The sequence below is a fragment of the Penicillium manginii genome, assembly GCF_028828005.1.
Source record: "Penicillium manginii strain IBT 31320 chromosome Unknown utg000002l:1.0-5564898.0:1.0-5567710.0, whole genome shotgun sequence".
NCBI classification, from domain to species: Eukaryota; Fungi; Ascomycota; class Eurotiomycetes; order Eurotiales; family Aspergillaceae; genus Penicillium; species Penicillium manginii.
In genome coordinates this window covers 730424-751388 of record NW_026643103.1, presented here as the reverse complement: position 1 = coordinate 751388, position 20965 = coordinate 730424, and the positions used below count along the sequence as shown (strand labels likewise).

The window sequence follows — 20965 nt, the reverse complement described above, 5'->3', positions numbered from 1 at the left end:
TGAATCTTTCAAGGTTGTCATGACATTTTGGACTCAACGCCTTAATTTGAAACGACTTCAAGTTTTTAGTTGAACAACCTCCAGGGTTTCAAGTTGGAACCTTGGAACGGATGGTGGAATTCAATTTTATAGTTTCAGTTACATTCGGGATACCTAGGTAGCGTTGATAAAACTTGAAATCTTCAGGTTTATCACCAGTCAGTATTATTTGACAACTCATTGAGCGGTTTCTTCGCATTCCCACTGGCAGTCTTCGGCATTGTCACTTGGCGAAAAGCCGTTCGACCCCATCGTTTGTATAGAGGCAAAACCCCACCAGCTCGGAGTAAAGTCTGCTCGATATCTGACTGCTCATAGTAGAACACCTTGTCAAGTCCCTCAATTTGGACAGACTTTCTATCCTTGTTAATAGTGATCTTAGACCCCTCGGTCGCATTTGCATAGAACTCGTCATCTTGCAATTTGATGTTGAACAAGCCCATATTTAGTTGGTTCCGTTCGTCTGGCCAAAGTCAGTAAACATCTACGGCAAACAGATCATATCCCAAGTATTTTTCACTCACAAATGAATGCAAACCCTTTAGCAATGACTGCTTCCACTCCAGCTCCTTGTAGCGCCCTGACAGCGTCCTCTCGTGAAGACCCACTCCCAAACCCATTATCTGCGACACTTTCGTAACTCAGCAACAATGCAAAATTCTCAAATCAAATTATGGCTTACATTATCCGGGAGCCTTCCTTAACTCTACGACGGAACTCGGGACGAAAGTACTGAAAGCAATGGCTGCCCAGATCAGCGTTGTCGATTCCGGGCATGAATTCGGCGGGAATGATTGCATCTCTAAAATGGTAATGCCATTGCAATCGAGTCAGAGTGGTCACAAAGAAAATAATGGTGTTGTTTTGATTTGACTCACGTGTCGACATTCTCAGCAAAGTACTGAATATTTGATTCCACAATATTCGAGGCCCATACTGTTGATTTCTCGACAAAGGCGGCGTCCTCTAGCATGGCTGGAGCAATGCCTTGGTCAATCTCAGGACTTGGCTCGTGAATCTCTGGCGCAACCATCAACTCATTCTTCCAGTCACCGATAAGCTTTTGCAATTTCCCTTCATCAATCATTTGCAAAAAGGGTCTTGCATCTGTGACCTCCATTGTGAAACTGGATGCTGCCACAACAGCAGCACATGTGACATTGCCAAAGCTCCCCTTGCCCATTCTATTGCGGAAATTTCTGTTCTGTGAAGAAAGCCAGGTCTCGCCCTCCCCAGCCACATCCACGTCGTTGATTCCGACACAGTATGAGCATCCCGGTGCACCAACATTAAAACCAGCCTGCTTATAAATGTTCAACAGACCATGTCTTTCCAGATTCTTGATAATCCTCAAGCTCCCTGGCGTTACTCTTCTTTTGCCTGTTGAGACGGGGATCTTTCCCATTCGCAGACCTGCCTCTAGTACCAAAGCTGCCAAGATCAAGTCTTCTTCTGTAGTGGTACACGCGCCGATGAAGCAGCCATCCAGATTCATGCCGGACTTTGTCGTGACAGGAACCACATTATCGGGATCAGGATACAGAGCTATTGTCAAGCCGACCTCCGATAGGTCAACAGTTCGCTGTTCTGCATAATGGGCACCGTCATCTGGTTTGAAGTACAAGCCACCACCACGGTGTTCTGAATTTTCCCTGTGGGAGATCCATGCCGCCGTGATCATATCGGCCTCAAAGCATGCACCCATTCCTCCAAACTCGGTTGTCATGTTGGCTATGGCAAACCGAGCATCCATTGATAGCTCCGAAATCCCCGGTCCACCGTATTCAACAGCACGTTGAAATGCAATGGTATTGCGCTTGAAAAGACCTAGCAGATGTAGGATGACATCCTTTCCACCAACGCCATACGGCAAAGTTCCGACGAAGTTGATCCGACAGACCTCGGGAACTCGAAACCAGGTTTCCCCCGTCACCATTGGCATCACCACGTCGGCGGCACCAAACCCGATTGCAAAGGAGCCCATACTTCCGGCAGAGCATGTATGCGAGTCACTTCCAACGACAATTCGGCCTGGCTGCGCCCGTTCTCTAGTGAAATCGGTATGCATGATACTGGTATTGGCAGGTAAAAAGTCAATTATTTTGGCCTCATATTTGAACTTTTCAGCTTTCTCAATAAGCCCTCGTTGTCTGGGCTGGTCATTGGTCCTGGGATCCACAGTATGGTCGACAGCAAGCCACAGGCGGTCGTTTCGATACGGGCGCGGCCTTCCCATGAGATCGTAGGTCTTCTCCATTCCAGCCCAAAGTAGTTCAGAAGTAATCGTCCAGTCGACTTTGACGCAGACCATTTCACCTGATCGAACATTTGGCTTTTGCAAGCCAACACCGGCATGCGTCATTATCTTTTCTATCAGATTCATTGGATATCGAGCGTAGTAAATTGGAGCGGTCTGTCGATGGGGCGAGCGGTGTTGCGTAGGTTGCGATGCCATTTCAATTGAATTTATTGCCTCTAAATAGAACTCCAAATGCTCTAGAAAGAATCTCATGAATTGAGTCACATCTGTAGATCCTCCAAAATCGGCAGTTCGAGCATCAGATCCAATGAGCTCAACAGGGTCCATAGTCCGACGAACAGCACGCGCGATGGCCTCTGATTCTGCCACGAGCCCAAAAGAAAGATCTAACATCAATTTCAGTGACTCAAGAATGCACAACGGACTTTGGAGCTTGGGTCTTGGCTTCAAATTGAGTGGTTCAAAGATTCCTGGAGAGCCCTGGGTATCTTGCCGGGGAAGAGCAGATATCGAGGCGGATGCCAGAGATTCTTGTGATCGCAATATAGCTCCAGCTTGATCTGAAAGAATGTCGCCAAACATATTCTCTGTGAGGATGATACCATTCAAGGCTGTCGGGTCAGAGGCAAGGATCATCGCGGCGGTATCTACCAATACATGATCAAGAGGAACTGCAGGAAATTCCGCCTCGAAAATTCTTGTCACCATAGATCTCCAAAGCCGAGATGTCGCCATGACGTTGAATTTGTCAACAGAGTGTACCCGTTTTGGTGGGTCAAATCCCATAGCATATGTCCCAGCCCAGCGCGCCAGGCGCTCGATGTGCTGCCGCGAGTATTCAGTCGTATCATAGGCTTCACCACCATCGTCCGCTTCCTTCTTCCGACCGTAGTATATCCCACCAGCCAAATCACGAATGAAGATTATATCAAGATTCTGCACGATATCGGACTTGTAGGCGCTGTGTTGAGCCAGGTGGTCGCTTGGGAAGGAGACAGGTCTGACGTTGACATGGACTCCGAGGTTTTTACGGAGAGCAAGTAAAGCCTTTTCCGGCTCGAGGTCGTAGTTGGTATCGCCACACCCACATAATATGACTGCATCAGACTGTCGGCATGTGTTGAGTGTGGAGAGAGGAAGGGCGGATGATTCACCGGCCGCCAGAGCTGCGCCTCCGAAGGGTAGCTCGGTCACATTGAAAGAGACATGAGGTCGGTATCGTTGAAAAACTTCCAGCGTTTGCTTCGCGTAGACTGCGAGCTGCGGGCCGATACCATCTCCCGGGAGTAAGGCAATGTCGATGCCTTTCGGTATTCTTGGAGGATGCATGAAGGGCGCTTGGTCTGCGGTTCAACGCTAGATTGCTCCCAGAAAGGCCCATCTGACATTTAAAGACAGGAAGAGATACCGATATCGGGGGTAAATTTTAAATGCCTGCAAGCTATCTTGGCTGCTTGTGGCAAGGAGCTGTAGCATAGAGGGTGGATACCCAGGAACTCTATAGATCTAGTCGGCCCGCTACTACCCGCGAGAACCCCACCACCTGAATTGGATTTCAAATTTGAGATAGGAGGAATTTCATTGGTCCTCATAAATACGAGTGAATAACGAGCTTTGGTGTGGCTTACCCCGCCCTGTAAGTCAAGTGTCAAGTGAGAAGCCGGAAATTGTTGTGGTTGTCACCGACAGTGCTGACATCTACAGGGCCCTCTCTTTGACCAGGCGTGCCGAACTTTCGATCTTTACGTCTGTTCTCTGCCTTGTAGGCAAAATGCATAAAAAGCCCAACTGGGACAATGAGGCCAGATAGACCACACCCAACTGCAGTGCCCATCACGTAGAATGGCCTGATGGCGTCAGCAACAATTTTCCAGATAAAAGTCCAAGGGGTGCCTCATGGTGAACTTACTCATCGCTATTGGGAAACATGAAAGATGCCAGGAAGGAGGAGCATTGTCCAATAATCGCAAGAATTGACATTCCAATTCCCTTTTTGGTATCTCCGGCATTGTTGTTCAGCATCCAAGTCATATTTATTGCAAGAGCAGGGAATATGCCGCAACTAGTCAGCCATATAGCGACATAACGAACTGCCGTTCCATGTTGAGTAACTAGAAGTGCATATCCAATTGTACTTATCGAAGCAGAGCCCGCTAGGAGCCATCCACGATTGCCGAACCTATCTGAAAGCCATGCCACAATTATACTGGCTATAAAGGCTCCCAAGTAGGGTGGAGCAGTAAGACCTTGCGCATCAACAGAACTATATCCCATTGATTTAACAATCATTGGAAGAAAATTGGACAGGCCGGCGAATGAATAGTTGCAGCAAAAGTGCAAGATTGCATGACAGTAGTTCTTGTAGTCAGCCAATCCGGCAAATAATTGTGTTTTGGAAAGAGAGCCTTTTTGTGTCGTGTCTTTGGTTTCCATACGCTCGACTGCAAATGTCCGTTCTTCCTCATTGAAAAACTTTGCCGTCGAAGGTGTATCCATCAATGTGAACCATACGATGGGTGCCATAATGACGGCCGGGGCACCCTCTATCGAATATATCAAAATGAGGTTAGTTATTAATTCTTCATCAAGTCATATCCAACTTGAAAGCGCCGCCAGAAAACATACCGATCAGAAATATAAGTCTCCATGGCTCGACATGAGACTTTATTTGAGTGATCCCGTATGCCAAAGCCCCTGAAATGCAGTTTGCAATTGGACTCGATCCTAGAAGAATAGAAAGACGCATCCCAAGTTCTCTTCTCCTATAGCAGAGCGACAAATAATATGGCACACCGGCCCCGAAACCAGCTTCAAGAAAGCCAAGAGCGACGCGACAAGAGATGAGCCCTGCCAAATTTTGTACCAGACCAGAGCACATTGCGACTGTTCCCCAACTATTTATGACTTGGTCAGCGTTTGACTTGGATATTCATAACACTTCGAGATACTAGTAGTAGTTTTCTTTTAAAGTTCAAGTTTGTAGCGCGACATTCAAGCTTTGGTACCTAGTACTACCTTGGGTAGATAATAGTAGTAATAGTTAGGTAGGTACTCACAGAAAACAAAGAACTGTGACATAGATATGAGCCGGGAAGACTTTCCAGCATAGAACCAGCCATTCCATGCAAGTATATGTGATATAAAATGAGAGAAGAACCCAGGACCACTAATTAAGTTAAATTTCAGAGTTAGTTGCTTCTTAATCGATGGAAATTGTGTACTCACTTGAGTGGTTGTCAGCCCGAGGTCTTCTTGAGCTCCTGCTGTCTTTGCGTTGCCGATATTACCTCGGTCAAGATATGATGTGATGTACAAGACCCAGACGAGTGGGAGTACCCATTTATCATACTAAACCAATTAAAATATGAACTGACCACAAGAATGTTTAGGAATTTAGCACATACCTTCCTCACTATACGGTAATTCATGGCTCTTGTATCTTCCCATTGTTGAGTAGTAGGGGCATCCCCTGCCTCGAGCTTAACTTCATGCAAGTCCTCGAGGTGACTAGCAGACACCCGCCCTGCTTCAGAGTTCTTTGCAAAGCCCATATTTGACTTCAAAAATGGACTGTCAGTAAATTGGCAGCCCGAATAATCCCAAGTATTTATTTTGAACTTTCCTCGTGAATCGAACCCTTCCGGCTCTTTTTTATGTAAGAAAACTTCCCCATACTTCCCCAGACTGACCCCGCTTTTAGAAACCCCAGACTTTTGATTCGAAATTGTCACAGCTTTCATCTCGGGTATTTTATTTTAGACTTTACCTACTGACAGCAGATCCTGGGCCATTTCGGACCGATGCGGACTGAGGCGGCTTTCTTGAATACGCAGCAGGCCTCATTTATTCTCAGGTGGATTTGCCCACCGCTGAGTCATGTCTGTTCTAAATTCTTTTTACATTCTTCTTCGGGAAGCTATGCTCTGCTTTTTGAAATTTGTAGTAAACAATAGGAGTCATACGAATCAGCCGCATCCTGTCTTAGTCAATTGACGCTGAAGCACTACGGAAAGCAACTCGTATGACATTATTTGTAGGGTAATTCCGGACCTAACTCGATGCTATGAATTTGTATAGAAACAATTGTCCTTTTTATTTAAATGAAACAAGCGGAAGCTAACAATTATAACCAGATTATGTGCAGAACTCGATCCTATTGCAGTGGTACTTACGATAAACCCACTTGTTTGGAAGAGTGGGCGTCCTTCGTCAGAAGAGCTGGAGCCTTGGAACAATTTGAGTTCACTTCATTAGAATATTGCCTCTATATTTTCATATTATTTTTTGTTGCTTTCTTTTCAATTCATGATGTTTTTTCTCTGTGCGACTAACTACGTCATTCACTTCAGCAGAAGCAAAAGTCAAGGCTCTAAGGAGAGGTGTACATTGGGCGCCAGAGCTCAGCCATCTTGGAAAACTCTCATTCTGTCGCCTGTCAGCCGGTCGAAAGTTTGATTGGGTTATTCAAGGCGTCCAAGCCAGGAAAGATACCAAGGGCCGACCGGCATAGCTATCATATCTGAATAAAACACCAATGCGACACACTCGCAATACACGACGCATCTCCCCATCACCTGTTTTCTTCGCAATCCTTTTGATGTCGAAATACGACATTAATTGGACTCCATACGAAGATATTAAAAAACGACCTTATGTGGCTGCCAAGTTCCATTCCGTTAGTTCGAGGTTTTCGGCAGTGTTAAAATCTTGCTATACATGTCAGAAACACTGATTACATGATCTACGGGATGTCAAGATAAGCTATTGCAATCTATTATTATCTGAGGCTCATGCGGAAACAAAAATTATAATGCAATGTGACCGATCGGGATAACTTTAGTGCATGGCGTGTTCTACCATTACTAGTCAGTTCATTATGATTAAGAGCTGTAAGCCGGTTAACTTGGAAGTAAAATTCCAGTACTATATCTTTGACCAAGGTGAAGAGGAAGTATTTCGGTATGTTTATTTTGCAGAAGTATTGTCGGTCCGCAAGTTGGCATTCGTCCACCTGGGCACCTAGGCACTGGCATCTGATCAACCCTGTTGATACCACCACTTTTAGGATGATTTTCAGTACAGTGACGGTAACACGTTCTTCACGGCGGGAAACTCATCAAATGACTAAGTACTAGTAGTAGTAATATATCATTATGTTTTAACCAGATTGAGATTTGAAGATCCTGAAGTCAAGCTGGTACTAATATTGTCTATCATAGTTGCCAATACCTAGGTAGTCACAACCAATACTACTAGTACTAGTAGTATCGATAGATGGTATAGTAATAAGCAATGCGGTCACCAAAATCCAAGACAGACCTCGTAGTGTGGTAATGCATTGGATATGAATTTGAAAACTGCATGCTGATTACATTTGGACCCAGCTAGATCAATGATATCGTTTGCCTCAATTACGCCTTGTTGAATTAATACTTTATGATACTCCAGTCACAAGGCGACTCCAACGAACGCTAGGGGTGATTTAGGCAAGTGACTCATTAAGCCTAAGCGGGGTTAACCTGGGCTGAAAGGCCGAAACTCGCAATTGGCTTTAGGCTCCGCATCTCAGCACTTCAACAACTCAGAAAAGCCGCACATCTGCGTTACCAGCTGGAAAAAATTGCATCACGGACCCTTCGATCTCCGATTCGCTGCCTCGTTGGCTGAGCTAAGCTAAGATAAGCTGAGTACGTCGTCCATCTTTGCGCCCGTGAGTCAACAATCAGGCAGAAGCGCACAAGCCGACACAGCCTGGCCAACGCCACACTGCCAACACGCCTTTTCTGCAGCAAGGCTGTCTGTGCATCTGCGGATGATCCTCGTCATACCCTTCTCCACTATTAACTAACTGATCGGGTGTCCTGTCGGGTCTGATTTTTATGAGGCTCTTGCTGACATCGGAGGATAAAATGCAGCCTACTTCCTCGCTCGAAAAACACGGTCCATTATCTCGATAGTCAATCATGGCTGAGAATATTACAGCCGAGTCTGTCACAAGTTCGTTTTCACAAACAGACACCGCAATCCTTGATGCGCTAGTCCCGGGCTACTCACTACTTTCCAAATTTGTGAGCTCTCACCTCAATATTGACGTTGCAAGCTATTTGCAATATGTCATTCTATTGGCTACATTCGGCGCCTCTTTTCAATACCTTATCTGGTACATGAAGGATATGGTTGAAATGTACTTCATGTCTACCGCAGAAATACGATTCGACGATGAGACTTTCAATTTCTTCATGTACTGGATGTCGCGACAGGTAAACATGTCGAAAACAAATCGCTTCGTCGCTGGTGTTAAAACAAGTGGCTACTGGTCTGATGATTGCTCTGATGACGAAGACGACGAAAAGGATATCGAGCTAGATGAGCCTGGTTCCGGCGAAAACGAGTCATCATTTGAGGAGTACTGGGCCAAGCTCACAGGCCGTGACAAGTATAGAACCTTGCGATATACACCGTCAGAAGGCCGTCATTTCTTTCGGTTTCGTGGTAAGCTACTAATGCTGGAGCGAAAACAGCAGCAGCAGACTCCGCTGTGGGTAATGAACAACGAGACGCTTTACCTGTCTTGTCTCGGTCGCAACCCGGGCATTATTAAGGACCTGCTCAACGAGGCCCAACAAACATATGTAGAGCGGGACGGCAATCGAACCGTCATTTACCGCGGCCAAAGGCTTTGTAGCGGTCAGCAATTTGGTTGGTATCGATGCATGGCGCGTTGCCCGCGTCCTCTATCAACTGTTGTTCTGGAGCAGGCACAGAAAGATGAATTTATCTCTGATATCAAAGAATATCTTCATCCTCGCACTCGACGCTGGTACTCAAATCGGGGAATTCCATATCGCCGAGGATATCTCTTGCATGGCCCTCCGGGGACGGGAAAAACTAGTCTCTGTTTTGCGGCTGCAGGCCTGCTTAGCTTAAAGCTTTACCTTCTGAATCTCGACTCGAAAGCACTTGACGAAGATAATTTAGCATCCCTTTTTCATGATCTTCCCCGCCGATGCATCGTTCTCCTTGAGGATGTTGACACTGCAGGTGTTACCCATACTAGGGGGGGGAACGACCGATTCGCCGAAGGATAAAGATAAGCCGACAGATGGTACAGACCCCACAGCGGTGGATGAAACCGAGGCAAAGGACAAGGACAAGGACAAGAAGGAGGAGAAGTCACGAGGTATCACATTATCTGCGCTATTGAACGTCATCGACGGAGTTGCAGCCAGCGAAGGCCGTATACTCGTCATGACAACCAATCACCCTGAAAAACTTGACGCAGCTCTCCTCCGACCCGGTCGTGTCGACTTAAGCATTACCTTTGGACGTACCACCCAAGCCGATATCGAGGAGCTTTTTACATCTATTTATACAACAATGGAAGGCGATCTTCCGCGCGCTGCAGCCTCCCGACGTCTCCTCAATGGCACGGCCAAGCATCTCACGAATGGCAGTGCCAACCACAAGCACGAGAATGGCAATGTCGAGTATGCCGAGAAACGGAAGCAAGAGAATAATGAAGAAGAAAAACGTCGTCTTCGTGATCTTCGCCTCCGGATTTCCAAGCTCGCGACTGACTTTTCAGCGATCGTGCCGAACGGGGAGTTCACTGCTGCCGAGATCCAAGGCTATCTTCTCAACCATAAGGATTCGCCCGAGGCTGCTATTAGTGGCGCGGATACCTGGGTCCAAGGACTCAGAGAGAAGAAGTCTTCCCAACAAAGTATTCTAGCATAGCGATGGAGTAGGTACATCATTTACAAGTTTCAAGGTTTGGACCGGCATTAATTGTGCACTGCCAGGTGGCAAGAATGGAATACAATTCGAAAGTTGGGTTTAATCACCAAATTCACAGAACAAGCTCTTCTATAAAATTTCATATTCAGAATATAATTCTTGATATCGAGGGGTTTCTAGCTTTGCATTTAGTAGTTGTTTTCAGTAATAGCAGCCTCGAGCTGCTCCTTGGCGTAGGATTTAGTTCCCCCATAGTCAATAAAGTTACTAGTATATCTTACTAGTATTCTTACTTGTTGAACTCTAATTGTGTCTGATACCTACATTTCAAAAATTATGATGATCTAGAAACTGCGCCAAGATAATTCTTTTCGATAAAAGAAAATTTGGAATGAAGTATGGACGCAGAAAGGTCCATTTGGGCGATGGCTATAGAAAAGGGTATCAAAACAAAAAGTCCTAAACGTGCCAGTCAACTCCTCCGTAAACTGAAATGAAACTTAAATGATTCTAGGACCAGGCTTAGACAACAGAAACCTTAGCCCCATCCAAAGAAACATTTGCACCATACATGCAACGCTGCTTCATGCTGGCATCACACCATCCGTGGAAAAGCATCCGGTCACCATCTTCCGTATGAACAGTGCCGCCACCGGGAGAAATCAAGCTAGGTCGATCCCCAGTCTTCAGTAATTGCTGATTATTTTTGGTATAAGGACCAGTTATGCTAGATGCTGTAGCATATCGGGTGTCATATGTGTCTTCGTTGTAACAATGCGTTGAGTAGAAAATATAGTAAGTGCCAGACGACAGGACAAGGCTGGGGGCCTCGACAAGAGGGCCATCGCCATCTGCAGTGTTGCGATCCAAAATTTGAATGGGATCTCCAGCAGGAGTAACACCATCTTTGGCAAGCTTCTGCAGCACTAAAGGTGTGGGGACGAGAGGGTCGACGCCGTTGTTGCAGTCACCTCCGTGGCCAATACTGTTACCGTTAACCTTGTAGGTAACATAGAGAGTACCGTCTGCATCGCGAAATCCGGCAGGATCAATGGCGCCGCCCTTATCTAGATCACAAGCCAGGGGCTTATCGTTTGGAATATATGGGCCCTTGGGATCGTCGGAGATAGCAGTGCCGACGCAATGGTGATCATCTTGGTTGGGGCCAACTTTTTTGGAGTTGGCAGAATAGTACATAATGTATTTCCCATCATCCTGCAATGAAGTTAGCACCTGGGCAATTGTTTCGTATTTTCGTGTCCAAAGTCAAGACTATAACTCACCCGTCGTATCACATCGGGGGCAAAGTGCTGGGCATCCTCTTCCCAAGCAGCAACGTTCGGCAGAGCTTCAACATTCAGAAGGGTCCAAGAATTGAAGTCATCTGATTCAGCGACCTGGAATCGCTTGCCATTGCCCTCCGTGCCAAAGGCATACCATTTGCCTTCAGGTGTTTGAACGAAGCTGGGGTCAGGAAAGTCGGTGTGGAGAGCTAGAAATGGGCCACTCCGCTTCATTAAAGGGGAGCTCAGAGCCCCTGGTAGCAGGGGTAAGATAAGAGCTGCTAATTTTGAGGGTGAAATGGATGGGAGGAACATATTTTCCTTTATGGTTATCAAATTAAGACTGTGAGATCCAGGGGGTTGAATATTTCTTTTTTTCTCGAAATCCCAGTGTGGAGAGGAATACCCATTCTTATATGTTTTCTTTCTGGGTATGACCTCGAGCAGCGCTGCCAGGACAGCTCCACCATAGGCCGAATTCTAGCCTGGAAAGAGACATCTATTCTCCGAGCTGGCAGTACAGAGCACTGTGGACCAACAGGGGCCGATCTGGCGCGACAGGTCTATCAGGCGCATGTGGCTGCATGTGGATTCTGCGAGGCTAAATGATGCGGCCAAGCTATTTGGCAACTCACGGTTGACCATTTGAGTTAAATGATGCGACTTTCGGTTAACATACTACATAGTAGTCCGTAGGAGAACTCGGATTTGCACGAGCAAGGCAGATTTTCCGGGGAGGCGCATACTAGTAAGAACAAAAGTTTAAAAGGAACTTGGTGGGTCAGCCCAGACATATAGGTCCTGGCGGTGGAGTGACATCTTTCCTCAAAGGAACATCTCAGCCGCATGGGATGGATGGCTCGGATGAGGTCAATGGGAAAAGTGGAATGATGCCAAGTGAGGAAATGGTGCCAAGTGAAGGCTGTGCTTCATTCTGTTGAGCATAATAGTATTCCATAGGACCATTACTCTATTATTAGGATTCAGACCCAACAAAGTGGATAAATAGCCAGCAAGGCTCGCAGCAAACGGGAGTCATGATGATCGGCATTGACTTGCCAATGACATGGAAGGTGAAGACCGGATTCTACGCAAAGTCACCAGGACATGTAGCTATATGCAGTCTCAAGCAACCAGCTAGGTTTAAGGTAAGTCAATTTTTTGGTTCTGACAAGGTTTCAGTACACATCTTTGCGAGTGTGGGGAAGCAAATGATCGGATATACCCATCATCCCTGAATGAGGCCCGATACGGCAAGGTGGTGATTCTAGTGGAACCAAGTTCGCCGAGGATGCCGGGTGAAAGGGGGCCAATGCTCATTGCTTTTTCTTAGAAATTACAAGACAAGATGCATTATCATATGGGAGATGAGGTAAACACTCATCCACAGAGGTGGAGGCAAAGATAAGAAAAATCGTGTGCAGGAGTTGGGAGCTGAAGGTGAAAGCAAGGGCGATTCACTGGACGCCCCTCGCTCCCAAGACTCAGATGGACGAGCGGAAAAACACTCCAACCCCGGCAAAAAGAAAGTTTTCTATCTTTTTTATCTACTTATTTTCAAATCCGAGATGCACAATCAAGATACTTGTGAATAATGCTGTCGACCGTGGTACTCGACAACATGCAGCGGAGTGCAGCGTATGGCTGGGAAAAGATGCCAGGCACCGATGCCGTCATCACACCAATTAGGCGCCCTACATAGTGTTGGAGAAGTGACCGCTGATAGGGTGGGGCGTAATGCCCAGGACCAATGATGCACCACCGCTACACAGGGGCGATTGGTTATTCTACGCTGTCCAGTGTGCGCTGGCACGAGGGGACTAAAGGCTCGTGGGTTGCACGAAGCTCCGATAGTTTTCCACTAGACCCGGTATAGCCCGCACTGAAAAAGAAACGTTTCCAGATTTCAATATTCCCCGCAAAATATTGAATGTTTCCGTGGTTCCAGGGCGCGGATTCCTACTAGCAAGGGGGCGCCAAAGTTGCGGTGTGGCGCATCCGACCGGAGGATGAAATCAATGGTGGTCCGGGGCAGCATAACTTACCATGTACTGTACACATAGTCGGTGGATTGAAGAAACAAGTCTCACTCGGGAATTGAATCAGAAATCATGTCGTGAAAGCCAGAATACCTCGTGGTTTGGGAGATCCCCCGCGTATCACGTTCCGATCGGCGCCTCGAATGATGCCATGGTTGACGATCAAAGACGACCTTGCACCGTACCTACATCGGTAATGCTCAACTTGAGTCATGTGGACTCTTAAAACAGTCTCAAATCAATTCCGTTGCTTCTAAATTGCTTTTTGGGCTCGGCGTCGACCCAATAAAGGTCAATACCAACCAGTCGGTGAAGATGTCTCGGTTTTTCATGATGTCATGACACGACTCGCCAAATATTGCGATCCCCCTATTGCAAGTAATTACTAACAAGAATTGGATGGGCGCAAAAAAATAATGAATGAATACTCCACAGCCAGGCGCTCCCTCTCCCAGATCGGTTGGGTCCGCCACGGCTCACTAGTCGTCATGCGGCCTCAGAGTATAAGAAATCATTATGATATTCTTTCTATGGTCTTGGGTACTCCGTGCCTTGACTTGCAAAGTGGAAGATTTCAATTATAGCAGGTTTTCCAAATAGGCAAGATTTACCATAATCTTGCCCGGCCTTCCATGCTGCCAACACTAAAGTCTGTGGCTTGTATCTAGGTAGAGTACGGTATACAAACGACAATGAACTCATGAGGACCTGGAAGATACAGTTTTTTGTCCCGCAGCTTCGACCCGGGGTCTTCTGATCTCTGTTATTAGTTTACCCGATCCACATGGGCAGCTTTTGCAGCGCCAAAGCATTTCTATCTGGGAAATACCTTACTTCCAAGGTTGAATTTGTTTAAATCTGGTATAACAGTCAGAACGAAGAAGAGCTCTACGTACTATATTTAAATAACCTTTCGAAACGGAAGGAATAGATGTCGGGCATTCACGCCTAGACAGCATCTTTACTAACCGCCACCTAGGAAAACTAAGGATTGAATGCTTTGTACACTTGCAAAGCGCCCTCGATACTCTGAACCAGGCCAAATAAGACGGTCAAGGATATCGCTACCCACAATGGGTACCACTGGCTAACATCGCGTCTGTCATTCCACCATTGTGTCATTGTCGATGGGCGAGACTCGTCAAATTCTGTCTTGAGGATAACAAGACGATCGTGCCAGTATCGGCATTCCTTTATCCCCAAGACAGTCTTCGGACGCCTCAATATACTTTTATCCAGCTCCTCGGCATTGCCTTGTTTTTTGTACCACCTTTCAGTCTCTTTATCACCCTTTGGAAATAAGAGGGCCAGCGTCGCCAATGTTTCATCGACGAGACCTGGTGGGTATGCCGAGGTTCTAAACGAGATAAATTATCAATAAAGTCCGAGTCTCGCGGCAAAACAACAAAATCCGAAATGACTGCTAACATACTGTTTGTGAGCCTCCAAAAACGAGGCGTGATGGAAGATCTTGACAGTCTTATCGGAGTCTCTAAAACGAAGATGATCAGAAAGATTTGACGTGAGCTCCACATTGAAGCCCGCGATGCCAACCATGCGAATCAGATTGAATGATTTTTCAAATCTGATCCCATCTTCCGATTCAGAATTGGCCTCCGTCAATTTCTCTTGCACAAATTCCTGTAGAGAGCCCTGGACCCACAGCAGCGGGTTTCTCCCTGAATGCCCGTTTCGAAATTCGCCAATGTCAAGCATATAGAGGAGTCGAGCGGTCAAATCTATCGACGCGTTGATGGAATCTATTGATGCCGGAGCACTGGCCCACTGAGCCTTTTCAACAAATTCATAAACCTCGGAGCGTGGTATTCCAGCCTGAATGCGCGACGAAAGCTCCGCGATATGTCGGTGAGTGCGAATGGCAAGATTGGTTCCATGGGACTGGTATACAATTCTGCATTGTTCGGTATAATATTGGAAGTATAGACGGAAACAAGGTATTTTATAAGTGTGAGTACTTCCCCAGAATTGGGTGACGATTTTCTCTTGTCGTTCTGACGGAATGGGTGATTCAAGGAAGGTCACATCAAGAGAGTCGCTATAAGCATGCGAATGTATAGTGTTCATCATGAGAAAATACTCGAGAACACGCGGCAGCGCCGGATCTCTGTTCAGGGTGGCTGACTTATACTTATCTTCCAATCGTTGTTCGGCCAGTGTGATCAAAACAGGGGTTCTTGCATACGCCCGGGTTACGGCACAGCCACAGAGCATCTTTGGCTTAATCCGGGCGGATGAGCGCTTTCAATCCATTTCTACCGACGAATACGAGGCGCAGTCATGATTGTGGCTTACGATTGCGCACTGGACTAAAACCCAGCAGATTCCTGCTACGCAGTTTCCCAGGTGCCTTGCTAGCTTCTTTTTCTTATTCACCTTTTCTTCCGACCCAGCTCTTCATATCACACTAACAACTTCCGTTGCTCCTTATGAGGAAATTCCTCTCCGAACTCGAATAGTTCTAAACTTCTACATCTCGCTAGGCACTTATTCAATCAAATCCCGACCCCAGTCCTTCACGATGAACTCATCACGACTCTTTCCTAGCATTCAGCTCTTTTCAACGCCCCAGGCCCGATGGTCCGAGCCCGAGCTATCCATAGATAGCTACCGCGGTATGAAAAAAGGCAGACTCCATTGTTGGGATGCCACAGGTCCTGCCAGGGATTCATTTGAACAGGTCAGACAAGAAATTATTGACTGTCTCAATGGCGCGCGAATTCAGGTGCCCAGCTCAAGCATGATCATGGTGGATATTTTCATGATTGGCAAAGACCAAGCTAGAGCGAAGCCTTATATCATGTTCTCCTGCAGTCACCGAGAATCACGGAAGGCTGCTGTCGCCGCCATCAAGGAGTCAAATATTCTCGATCAGTGCCCACCAGGAATTCTTCTTGGTGACTGGGACTATCCTCCACACCTCATAAATTTGCGACAACTTGCTTCTTCCGCAGTGAAGCCCAAGAATGGCATTTTTATCAATGCTGTTGAGGTTGATGAGATGATTAGAGAGTCATTTCGCTGCAGATTTTTCCCTGTAGTCGACCTCAAGTCAGGGAAGACCAGAGTATTAAGACTGGCAACTCAAAGTCAGTCGGCAAACTATGGAACCCCCCCGCATGGCATCAATTGGGAGCATCATCAAACTTCATGGTAAAAAGTACTATCTAGCACCGGCACATGTTTTCAATCTTACTGCTCCAAATATGACTTCTGAGAAGATGAACTCGCTCTCTGAGGATAGCGAATGCGATATAGGCGAATTCGACAGTGATGACGAAAGCTTATCGGGTGCTCAAGATGAAGCTGACTTCATGAGTCGACATAGCGCTAGTGCCGAGTCTAGCGATATAGAAGAGGACTGGGACCTTGAATCCAGTGATACGATGTCAGGTGGAGAATCTACGCAGGACTTTGATGAGCTGCGTGAACTGCCACCAAGCACTGCGATGGCCAACACTAAATCACGTCCTCCTGCAGATGACATGAAATTATTCTCGGTGAATCACCGCGCCTTCTCAAATTCTAAGCCGCCTCGACTGAGCTCTGATAGTCTTGACTATTGTCTCATAGAAATTGATGATGGTGAGAACATTTCGACAGATTTACCTGTTCTTTCCGAAGACACTATTGGCCAGCTCAACGGTAGTTCTGTCAATGTGATGGCTATCACGGGCTCAGGCAATGTCCTCAAAGGCATTCTTTTCGGTCGAAGATCATGCATCCGATTGCCAAACTCCACAGACTTCGTTGAAGTCTTGTCTCTTCAATTTGAAGACTCGCTCCAACCTGGTGTCTGCGGCTCGATAGTTCAAGATGAAAATACCGGCAAGATATATGGACACCTCGTCGCTGGTGACCCAGGATCTCAATTCGCTTTCATTGTTCCTGCTATCAATGTCTTGAATGACGCCATGGCCAAAATGTCCGAGCCTAGGACAATGTTGGCATATGACTTGGGAAAAACACCTCCTCCCTCATTCTCACACGAACTCACCGCCGAGCCAACGACTCAGTGTGACAATGCATATTGGTCTAGCCGATCACCGTCCGTCTTTCGCATTGAAGAAACGTCATCCTCGGATACATCGTCTGATGAGGGATCCATTAATGATTCTTCCTCTTTAGATATCTCGCGCGATGGCCTGAGCCTGGCCGATGATGATTGTGGCCCTTTATCGGGGGATACATCACATGCGCCACCGGGGCATTTCACTGGGAAGATACCACTAGAGCAAGCGGTAACCGACTTGGTTGAGATTGACGCAGCTGGTACGAAGAAAAATATGGTTGACCTGGAAGATGGGAATTTGCTCAAAATACGGAATGATTACCCTAACACTAGGGTGTGGCTGCTTGAGGACTCGTCTTTCAAAGAGTGGATTGATTCAGCGAGAATAACCCCTTTACTTTGGCTTAAGGGAAACCCTGGATCTGGTATGAAATATCTCCCAACCCCTTTAATTTCTGAAAGATAAGCTAATAAAGATAAAATAGGCAAAACTGTGCATAAGTCTCTGCTGATAGATGAGAGCCGTAAACTCAAGCGAAAAACCGCTGTTCATTCTTTCTATTGCAAACACGACAATCGTGAATTGAGCACTTTCTCTACTATTGCGAGGGGTCTTCTGGCTAAGATGCTGGAGCAAGAGATACATCCCAACTACAAAACCATCGAACGTTTAAAGTGGGGGATGATTTCGAAAAGCCCGAATGCCTCCTCTTCCACGGATCTGGAATCCGCAATTGAATCCCCTATGGACTATCCTTGGCACTCGCGGCCTATAGATGGTAGGGGGGATTACCACCCGCTTTGGGAAGAGCTGAAACATATTTCGGATGCTTTGGACTATCTACACGAACGGCCTCAGCCGACCCTCGCCAACCTGTCCAGCATACACGACTTTTCAACTCAGAGCATCGGGATCCCGCCTCTGTCTCCCACACTGACCGACTGGGTACCTCTGACCACATTTGGCTATGATGATGAAATTCTTGTCAACGGCGGTAGGTGCAAGAAGTCTCGGTCTCGCGTTACAAATCGAGGCCACACTACTAGCATCGACGGTTCATACTCAGTCCTCAGCTATGCTTGGGACACAACGAGGCTCTCAGAATGCCACTTTTGCGGTCAATACAAGACCAAGAGAGACATTTCCAACTACAACGACCTAAAGAGACACGTCAAGGATCAGCACATCCCGCCAAGTGAATATATGCATACTACTCATGCAAGAAGACTATCAGGAGAGCTTACAAGAAAGTTGAACATATCCGAACTGACCACCGAAGTAATACCATTCCCTTCAATTACGCTCATCTACGACATTGATTGGAGGATACGACTTTGTCCCGACTGCCAACAGACCACCTCAGGTGGAATATTGATACCAGCGAGCACAAACGAGAGCAAACTTGCCCTTCGCACAAACAATGACTACGCGCAATCGAACTACCAGCGCCGATTAAAACTCAACATCAAAGTGAGTACCATGCGAAGCCATTTCTGATTAATTTATGATCGAAAACAAAAAGCCTAATGATAACTCATATAGATCTGCTGTAAAGACTGCGCAATATATCAACACACTCTCGGTGTCTTCCTGGAAATGAAAGCGCCTAAGCGCGAAGCTGAGGAATCAACCCATGTCGATGTCAGATTGTGGATATGTGGCAGTTTATTTCCTTGCGCTTAGGTTTGCCCCAAGACAAAGTTTGTCTTGGGGCAATTAATTTTTTTGATTTGAAGCGTTTTGTTTGTTATATTTTCTGTGCATTGTTTAGCTTCCAATGGGGGACTCGGAACTCATCATGTATTCGTGCATTTTCAGGCGTTATTTTAAAGCAAACTACTACTAGCAGCTTTTTATCCAATTTCAAGGCTATTCTGCACTTTCTGGTGGTTTTAGCTAGCGTTTAGAGTTGAATTCAAGAAGCCTTGGCGTATTATTCTGATTGATATCACATGTAATGATAGAGAGCACTATGAACGCGGGCAATCAGTTGAATTCAAGATCATATTTGAATGATGGAAATCGATTGAAAAACCAGAATATAATAAAAAAAATAGTAATTGTAGTTAGGATAGTAATAATAAACAGTGCTAATACAGCGAGCAGTCTGTGGGATTCATCCCGGTGTATCTCAATATTAACAGGTGCCAGCATAACATTCCAAAACCCTCGACTCAAGATCTCATTCCTCATATGCGAATTTTGTTTTTTTATATAAAAGAAAAAAAGAAGAAAAGAAAATATGGAAGCCTCGTCGCCCCGATAACTCAATCTCCCGACCAACCCATCTAATCAGAGACAGCGTAATATCAAACAAAGACTTGACAACAACCGACTTCAAGTAGTGAAAGCCTAGGATTGGGCTCCACACTGAGGGCAGAAACGACTGGAAACAGCAGTTCCACACTGAGGGCAGTACTTGAACGCAGTGGCAGTAGCACCAGCCTCCTTGGGAGGGGGAGTACCGGAGATAGAAGAGTTAGCCATCTCGGGGTACACGGGACCCGGGGAGCCAGGGGAGCGAGTGAACTGGGCGCTCTGGTGGGAGGGAGCGTAGACTGGCTGGGGAGCAGCGTAAGGCTGCTGGAATTGCTGCTGCTGGACAGGAGGGTGATTGACGTATGTGACGGTGGTGTGGTTGTTGCGGCTGCGCTTGACGCAGAAGATAATGAGAAGAACCCAACCCGTGAGCTTGCAGACACCACCGATGACGAACAAAGCGACGCCGCCCCAGAACTCGCCCATGTTCGTTGAAGTACATGAGTAGTCGGAATAGTAGTAGGACGAGTAGGAGCTGTAAGAGCAGTCATTGATGGAGTTGGCTGACCAGACTCCAACCAGAGCACCGCCGATGATGAAGCAGATGATGGCGGCGATGAAGAAGCCGATGGGCCACCACTTGTTCAGGCGCGAAGGCTGGCCTGGAGACGACATGATTGAGGATGAACTTTTCCTCGTGGGGGCGGGTTTTTTTTTTATTTCGAGGGCGAAAAGGGAAAGGGAAAGAAAGACTAGGGTATGAATGATGGGGCTTAAACAGTTCTTAAAGCGCCGGGGCCAGGTCACAGAACTAACTCAGCCCCATCAAAGCCATACTAATGTGAGGAATACGGAGAAAAGCTCGAATTAAGCTGCAGACTAAAACAAGCTGGACCTATCATCGCCACTGCCAAGGAAGGTTTGGTATTCTTCTGGCTGCAGATTCCCCCTATTTTCACGGTCCATCTCGTATTCAGAAAGACGGATGAACATGGTTTAGTGTTGATCTTTAATCTTATCCTGCATGGTAAAAGCACCTTGTCTTGCAAGGGTCCCCAAGGGATGATGATTTCGCAGGATATCTCCCAGTCAGCCGTCACAACATGTCAACTCGCTTTAGATACCTTTTCGCTTGAAGTTCATCGGGAATTAGAGTCTGCCCGACAGATCAACGTCGAGATCGCCCGAGATCGTCCTTGCCAAGTCACCCTATACGATCCTGCCAATGTGAGAACACGAGCTTAGCGGGAAGGCATTCCTGGGGGTTGGGTGGGGGGGCGAGGCAGACCCTAATTTCCAAGAATAACAGACTTTTCT

At 46.6% G+C, this 20965-nt stretch overlaps 8 protein-coding genes across 8 annotated transcripts; 2 read left to right on the top strand and 6 right to left on the bottom strand.

The window, feature by feature from the left end:
• Positions 1-191: 191 nt before the first annotated feature.
• N7533_001567 (uncharacterized protein) lies at positions 192-482 on the bottom strand (the record flags this gene model as incomplete). The annotated part of the gene is made up of 1 exon (XM_057098217.1): positions 192-482. The coding sequence occupies one exon, from the start codon at positions 480-482 to the stop codon at positions 192-194; it is 291 nt and encodes a 96-aa protein (XP_056963353.1).
• A 431-nt stretch (positions 483-913) lies between these two features.
• N7533_001566 (uncharacterized protein) lies at positions 914-3628 on the bottom strand (the record flags this gene model as incomplete). Its single annotated transcript, XM_057098216.1, has 1 exon — positions 914-3628. The coding sequence occupies one exon, from the start codon at positions 3626-3628 to the stop codon at positions 914-916; it is 2715 nt and encodes a 904-aa protein (XP_056963352.1).
• Positions 3629-3947: 319 nt separating this feature from the next.
• Positions 3948-5850, bottom strand: N7533_001565 (uncharacterized protein; the record flags this gene model as incomplete). The annotated part of the gene is made up of 6 exons (XM_057098215.1): positions 3948-4146; positions 4209-4842; positions 4925-5193; positions 5356-5465; positions 5525-5647; positions 5704-5850. 6 exons carry the CDS (start codon positions 5848-5850, stop codon positions 3948-3950), a joined length of 1482 nt encoding a protein of 493 aa, XP_056963351.1.
• Positions 5851-8262: 2412 nt separating this feature from the next.
• Positions 8263-10036, top strand: N7533_001564 (BCS1 and AAA domain-containing protein; the record flags this gene model as incomplete). Its single annotated transcript, XM_057098214.1, is given in 2 exon segments — positions 8263-9340; positions 9357-10036. 2 exon segments carry the CDS (start codon positions 8263-8265, stop codon positions 10034-10036), a joined length of 1758 nt encoding a protein of 585 aa, XP_056963350.1.
• A 522-nt stretch (positions 10037-10558) lies between these two features.
• Positions 10559-11634, bottom strand: N7533_001563 (glycoside hydrolase family 43 protein; the record flags this gene model as incomplete). The annotated part of the gene is made up of 2 exons (XM_057098213.1): positions 10559-11251; positions 11320-11634. The coding sequence occupies 2 exons, from the start codon at positions 11632-11634 to the stop codon at positions 10559-10561; spliced, it is 1008 nt and encodes a 335-aa protein (XP_056963349.1).
• Positions 11635-14342: 2708 nt separating this feature from the next.
• Positions 14343-15590, bottom strand: N7533_001562 (uncharacterized protein; the record flags this gene model as incomplete). Its single annotated transcript, XM_057098212.1, has 2 exons — positions 14343-14715; positions 14791-15590. 2 exons carry the CDS (start codon positions 15588-15590, stop codon positions 14343-14345), a joined length of 1173 nt encoding a protein of 390 aa, XP_056963348.1.
• An 890-nt stretch (positions 15591-16480) lies between these two features.
• Positions 16481-18886, top strand: N7533_001561 (uncharacterized protein; the record flags this gene model as incomplete). The annotated part of the gene is made up of 2 exons (XM_057098211.1): positions 16481-17813; positions 17874-18886. The coding sequence occupies 2 exons, from the start codon at positions 16481-16483 to the stop codon at positions 18884-18886; spliced, it is 2346 nt and encodes a 781-aa protein (XP_056963347.1).
• Positions 18887-19741: 855 nt separating this feature from the next.
• Positions 19742-20323, bottom strand: N7533_001560 (uncharacterized protein; the record flags this gene model as incomplete). The annotated part of the gene is made up of 1 exon (XM_057098210.1): positions 19742-20323. The coding sequence occupies one exon, from the start codon at positions 20321-20323 to the stop codon at positions 19742-19744; it is 582 nt and encodes a 193-aa protein (XP_056963346.1).
• Positions 20324-20965: the final 642 nt, after the last annotated feature.